Here is a 7,284-nt window from a genome sequence, read left to right on the forward strand (position 1 = left end):
TTTATAGAATGCCACGTCAACAATAAAGATGGAGGGAAATGATCCTAATGATTGAATACATTTTGCCTAGTGTTGAAGGCTAGCTACATGTAGCTAGTGAATATGAGTTGAGCCAAAATGCCTAATCATATGCTTAGTGCATTGGAATTGAAAAAAATGAATCATACTAGGCATTTTAACTAACAAGTATTATATGCCTAGTGCATTGGAGATGCTCTAAGAGTAGGTGTAAGATAAAGTCTCTCATGGTAAGAATACTTTTACCCCTTGATAACAACCAAGGTAAGTAAGTTTATCCCATCCTTTGTTTTACTGTTATATGTGTTTGAAGTGGAATAATGAATCACACATAATTATCCAGTCTTAAATTATTTTTACGAAAACTTTCTTTGTCATAAAAAAGATAAAAAAGTAATTTTGCCAATGAAGTAGATAATGAATCACACACAATTGTTTAGTTCTCAATTGTTCCTTGTCTCACACAATTGTTTGGTTTTCAATAAGGTGAAATTTGCAACAAACAAGTTAAGAAAGATAGTTTTGAGAGGATGGTTGAAAAAAAGGACCATTGGAAACATGGCTAGGAAGTGTGGGGCCTTAGGAAATCATTTTGGTAAAATTTAAAGCTTCATCAAACAAACAAAAGAGAGAGAGAGAGAGAGAGAGAGAGAGAGAGAGTAGGGCTATAAATGTGAGATTTCCTTGTTGGTGGGCTTATACATGTGAGGGAGGATTAGATGTTGGGTGTTCCCATTTAAAGATAGAAGAGAGTAGAGTGAGGAGCCATGGTGTAAAATTAAGGAGTAATGGAAGAACAAGTCAATACTACTACTCCATTAGCTGTCACTCATCTCCTTCAACACACCTTGAGAAGCTTATGCGTTCATGATAACTCTCAATGGGTTTATGCTGTCTTTTGGAGGATCTTGCCTAGAAATTATCCCCCACCCAAGTAAGATAAACAAATATAATTTTTTTTCCTTTATTTATTTAGAATCTTTAGATGTAAAAATCATAAATAATCTCATATTCTATATATAGATGAAAATATCATTTTTTTAGCATTGTGTATTTATTTCTCTCTAATAGATGGGATAGCCAAGGAGGAGCTTATGACAGGTCAAGAGGAAACAGAAGGAACTGGTATTTGCCTCTCTCCCTCTCTCTCTCTCTCTCTCTCAGTGATATAATTTGCTGTATCTTGATGATATTCTCTCTCTCTCTCTCTCTCTCTCTCTCTTCCTAAGGATATTGGTTTGGGAAGATGGGTTTTGCAATTTTGCAGCCTCAACAGCAGCAGAGATCACAACGGGCTGCGGGGGAGATTGTCCTCCTGGCTCCTCCTCAGTTGATGGAAACTGTGAATATCAACACTACCAAGGTCTCCAACCAGAGCTCTTCTTCAAGATGTCTCATGAAATCTATAACTACGGCGAAGGGTAAGTAAGTAATAAGGTCTTCTCTACTTTACGAAGCGAGATCATTTGTCCCTTTCATGCACCATTCTCTGTTCATTTGAATTTTATTAAAACTTCTATAAACCAATAAAAAATAAGGGAACAAAGAATGGGACATAGAAAAGAGTGGTCTTGAACCAAAATTTTCTCTTTTTTTGTTTTTCATGGATATTGATACAAAAATTAGGTTTATAATTGATGGGTATATATGAAGATTCAGGAGAGTCAACAAGTTGATTTGGTTTTGGTGACAGTTTGATTGGAAAAGTAGCAGCAGATCACGGTCATAAATGGATATATAAGGAACCAAATGATCAAGAGATCAATTTCTTCTCTGCTTGGCAAAACTCAGCCGACTCAGTAAGCAATTTTCTCTCTGATTCCAAGCTTAGTTACACACAACACAAGGTTGTTGTGATTTCATGTCATTTTCCCACCGTTATAAATAACGGTATCAGAATAAGTATCAGGATCAATATCAATAATATAGTCATATATCGGACAATATATTAATGAATAACTGCATCAAAATGTCTAAAATCAAATAATACCAATATTTAAAACCATTACAATTTGCTTATTCCAAAAACTGTCTGTTTAGTTCTGAAATGTTTCTTTGCAGCATCCTAGGACATGGGAGGCCCAGTTCCAGTCTGGAATAAAGGTATAAATAAATAAAAATCACCCTCCAAATGAACTTAGATCAAGTTTTTATTTATTTAATTTATAATTTTATTTTATTTTTATCACAAGAGTGTCTGAGATTTTGCAACTAGTCCTTGGAACTTTCCTTACTTGTTAAACTCACATATCTTGCAGACTATAGCCTTGATTGCAGTTAGAGAAGGTGTTGTTCAGTTAGGAGCTGTTCACAAGGTTCTCTCTCATGCACATTAATTTTTATTCTAAGTAACACTATTTAATACAGAATAACCAGACAAGTTCTGATTTTATTATTTTGAAACAAAAGGCTCAATCACTAAAATTTCTTTTTTAAAATATCACTGTTACGCTATTCTTATCATGAATTATATATATAAATTTTTTACTTGTTTTCCTTTTTGAGTTTTTCACTATCATTATCAAGCTTTGAATTTCTCATTTATGGGATTGAAGGTGATTGAGGACTTGAGCTATGTAGTGTTGCTAAGAAAGAACTTCAGCTACATTGAAAGCATCCCAGGTGTGCTATTGCCACACCCATCATCGTCGTCATCACCATCATCATCAACATTCTCATCCCCCTTCAAGATTGATGGGTCGTACTCGTATGGTACACCTGAGCATCAAGCATGGCACTTCCAAGGCAATCTTGCACCACCACCACCGCCAGTGGAATTCTATGATCACTTCAATCAACCAATGAGAATCACTCCCTCCATGAGCAGCCTTGAAGCTCTCCTCTCAAAACTCCCATCTGTCATCATGCCACCACCACCATCGCCGCTAACGCCTGCCATCTACTGCGAGGCTGAGCCGGCACCATATCTATCATCATCAAACAGGCCTAATCCTTTGGAGCTGATGGGAATGGAGAAAGTGGCAAAGCAAGAGATTGATGATGATGACCATGAGGAGAAATATAGGCATGAGAAGGATCTTGTGGGTGAGAGTAGTAGTTCCATGTCATCTTACCCTCCTCATCATCATCAACAACACCAATATTTTAATTATCATCATCATGATATGAATGTAAGTAGCAGAGAAAACAACAGTGGATTTTAGGAATCAAATGGTTTTGATTTCTAACATTGTAGGTTTTAGTAAGTCTTTGGTTAAGTGGTGGTTGTTGTTACTTGGATTTTGGTGGTTATGGAAGCCAATTGAAACCTAGCTTATAAAAATATTCCGCTTTCTTTAGTTTATAAACTCATTTGTTGTTTTTAAACACATTTGTTTTCTTTTCACTATAACTAAGAATACTAGTGTAAGAAAAATATGAAATAATAATCAGTAGAAATAAACGGATTCAGCCATATATTTTACACATTTGAGAAAGAAGAGAGTCTAAGAGAGAGAAAACAGATTCTGATTACCCACACGATTAAAATCTTACTCTCCAAACAGATTCTGATTACCCACACGATTAAAATCTTACTCTCCCAAATATAATACGTATATTATGTGGAACAGTTATAATTATCTATAATTCTATTTCCTTAAGAGATAAGATAGTGAATTATACACTCTTATCCTTAGGATAAATAGATTCTAAATCAATCTCTCCTAATTGAATCTCTTAATGGGTCATGGGTCATGTCATCATGAACGACCCAATCGGATATGGATTATAAATCCAACCCAATTTCTACCAACTAAAAACACAAAACGAGACACAAACACTCGCATATGCTTGTAGGCCTCATCCTGTTTATCACATTCTGTGTGTTCTGCTTCTATGTTTGTTGCAAGACTTGTGTTATAGTAACTACTTTCAATTTAGGCCAAGTTTGGCTATCCTAAATAAGTATACACTTTTTATCTTTTTATCTTTTTTTCCATCACATCATCTCTCTACTTTTCTGCACATCTTTTCGTAAAAAGACAAAAAGTACACTTATTTAGATCATCCCAAACAACCCCTTAGAGTAACGTTACGCATAATCTAATTTCTTATTTCCAATGTCCTTGAGACTCACTCATTTATGTGTAAGAGTTGAAAATGGGGTAAAAATGGGATTCGAAAAGATTTTTCAAAGAAAAATGCTCAGCAATACTAGGCAATCAAAATATTTCAAAAATTATCTTGGAAATGAATTATGGAAATTATATATTCAAGACATGGGCCACAACAAATCAAATTTGAATCCACACTATATATTTCGTTTTATATTTGAAGTATATAACTTTTTTCTAAAAATATCACGTCACTAACTTTTTTTTACCGCTTAGGCAAATATTCATGATTGTTTGTCGTTTAAGAAATAATGTAAGACAACTAATATTTTATCATGTACCATTGCTAGAGTTGTAATATCTTATAACCAAGCCTAACGTTGTCGGGTCATAAGTGGTTAAAATTTTGTTTAAAAATTTAATGAATTTCAAAATATGTTTAAATTTGATTATTTACATAACAAGCCAACTGGCAAATAAACTTTTAATCAATTAAATACAAGTTGAAGTTGACTTAATTTTTACAAGATAAATGTGCTTATCGAGTAAGATATTTAAATTGAATTTAAAAATTTAATGAGTTTTAAAATATATTCAAAATAAAATTATTTACGTAACAAATTAATTCTAAATGAATTTTTAACTAGTTAAATATCAATCAAACTCAAATAACTTGATTCGTTTTTGAATCTTTAACCACAACAGCGTAAAATGGTGAAAAAAAAAATAGTGATTATTGGAGTCAAAGTAAAATCAGGAACAGCAGCTTATTGTGTAGGTATCCATAAATAGTAAATCAGGACGGTAAAAGCTGAAGATGATAAAGCTTGTACATGAGGGGGGGAGGGGTATTTAAGAGTTACAAAAGATGCCCATTACTTGGTTATAACAGTCTGCAGTCCTTGTACAGTTGTACTGCAGTTTAGTATACTGGATCCAAATCTACCACACACAATTTTAAACAAGTCTATCCTGAACAATCTGTCAAATTGTACTCTTCACAGACCACTCAGACCCAAAAAAAATTAAATAAATAAATAATTTGAATGTAAGATTTTACCCACCCAATTGTAGTAGTTGTCCTGAGAAATAAAAAAGGAGTGTTACACGTAAGTGTTAATAGGTAAATTTATTGCCTAATAATTTTTATGATAATTAATAATATTTTTATTAAATATTATTAAAAAATGATGATTAAAACTAGCAAGAAGCAGGAAGTAGATTGTAGACAGAAGCAGAAAGCAGGAAGTAGCTCTGATACTAAAAGGAGACATAGTACTTCTACTATACCTACTGATACTAAAATAGAAGATGAAATATTTAACACACATTTATTTAGAAAAAATAGTTAAATTCATATTGGTCAAACTTTACATAGTAAAATGAAAGGCGTAGATGATTCTGCAACTTCCTAGATTAGTAAACCTGTCTATCCAAGTTATACTCATCTTCCCGAAGAAGATACTGTTTCCCAAGATTCACCAACACAAACTGACTTTGAAGTTATACCACCAATAAATCCCCAATTACTAACTATTAGTAAACATTTTGCTCCTGACTTAAATAAATTACATACTGAATTTAAATCTAAAAATAATAAAGTCAAACGACAAGCTTACAAACTTAAATATGACTCTAACCAACAATCCAAAATTACTCACAAATGGTATAAATTCATGATTGAACATAATATAGAAGTTCCTTTCTTTGAATATTTAGAAAATTATTACAAAAAAGTTAATACAATCACAAAGACTAAATGGAAAACTTCTTCTAATACTACTGTTAGTTCCAGTCATCCTCATCTCTCCACTATAATTATAGAACACTAAGGTTATGTTATTCAAGCTTCTCCATTTAAATTATCTGGTAATGACAATGAATTAAAGAAAGTTATTGAACAAAACAATTATACTAACCAATGTTTAAAAATAATTGGTAAACAACTAGACAAAATGGAAAATAATTTGGATGAATATACACTTAGTCATTCCTCTAAACAATCTTTAGGCAAGCCCTTAATCAATTTACCTAGTCAACGTTCCAAAAGAGATAGTTTGGTTACTCAGGACAGTTCTACTGTTAAAATCATAGAATAATTATTCACTAAATTAGCCTTTCTTTCAAATGAAACAGTCACTTCTCCCTCAACTGAAAAAGGTCTTATTATATTAAACAAACAACCTACCTTATATGTCATTTCTCATCAATCAGAAACCGAGACATCTGAAAATGAAATCAATCTTTTAGCTCAACAATTTCAATCTTCTAATCTTAATCGAATTACTTATCCTAAAGTAAATCCAAAAACTCTTACAAAAAATTGGTATTCTAGACCTACTCCCCCTGATCTCCAATATGAAGAAACCAATCTTAATAATCAGTTTTTTGTTTCTGCTAAAAAACTATATGAATGGAATATAGATGGTCTTAGTGAAGATCAAATTCTTCAAAAATTAAATCATTTAGCCATGGTTGCCAATAGTTATCTTAGTAATTACCTAGATTACACTCAACCTGAAATTGTTTCATTAATAACCTCTGGATTTACTGGTATGTTAAAATCCTGGTGGGAAAAATATCTTATTGAAGATCAACGAGAATCTATTTTACATGCAAGTCAAAAAGATGAAAATGATCTACCCATATTTGATGAAACAATTGGTTATTATAAACCTGATGGTATCAATACCTTACTTTATACTATCGTTCGACATTTTATTGGCACACCTACCAATAAATATTCCTGAATCCATGATCTACTTAGTAACCTTACTTGTCCAACATTAAGTGATTTTAGATGGTACAATGATGTTTTTACATCCAGAGTCATGCTACGCGAAGATTGTACTAAATCATTTTGGAAAAAAAAAATTTATTAATGGTCTACTTAGTCTTTTTGCTCATAAGATAAGAGATGTTCTTAGTCAACCCACTAGAATCATTAAATATGATAATTTAATCTATGGTGATATAATTAGTACTATCCAAAAAGAAGAATTAAAAATGTGTATTGATCTAAAACTTAGTCTGCTGCTAAAGATAAACATAAAGTTAAATATGAACTAGACAATTTCTGTGAACAATATGGCCTACCTCCTCTAGCACCCTCTAAAAGAAAGTCCCAACAAAATAAATAATTTCCTAAAAAATCAAGTCATAAATATCGTAAGAAATACTTCAACTATAAGCCCCTTGATAAGTATTATGA

General features: G+C 32.2%; 1 protein-coding gene across 2 annotated transcripts; it reads left to right on the forward strand.

The window, feature by feature from the left end:
• The first annotated feature begins 554 nt into the window (after positions 1-554).
• Positions 555-3,326, forward strand: LOC114256198 (protein RICE SALT SENSITIVE 3). Of its 2 annotated transcripts, none has more exons than XM_028195807.2 (7): positions 555-952; positions 1,090-1,143; positions 1,248-1,439; positions 1,712-1,817; positions 2,080-2,121; positions 2,277-2,333; positions 2,574-3,326. In XM_028195807.2, exons 1-7 carry the CDS (start codon positions 807-809, stop codon positions 3,180-3,182), a joined length of 1,206 nt encoding a protein of 401 aa, XP_028051608.1. In that variant the 5' UTR covers positions 555-806; the 3' UTR covers positions 3,183-3,326. The 2 variants fall into 2 exon arrangements, with proteins under 2 accessions (XP_028051608.1, XP_028051607.1); XM_028195806.2 differs by having other exon boundaries at positions 685-952; positions 1,063-1,143.
• Positions 3,327-7,284: the final 3,958 nt, after the last annotated feature.

This window comes from Camellia sinensis, chromosome 10 (assembly GCF_055761805.1).
Source record: "Camellia sinensis isolate YWXY chromosome 10, ASM5576180v1, whole genome shotgun sequence".
Classification (NCBI taxonomy): domain Eukaryota; kingdom Viridiplantae; phylum Streptophyta; class Magnoliopsida; order Ericales; family Theaceae; genus Camellia; species Camellia sinensis.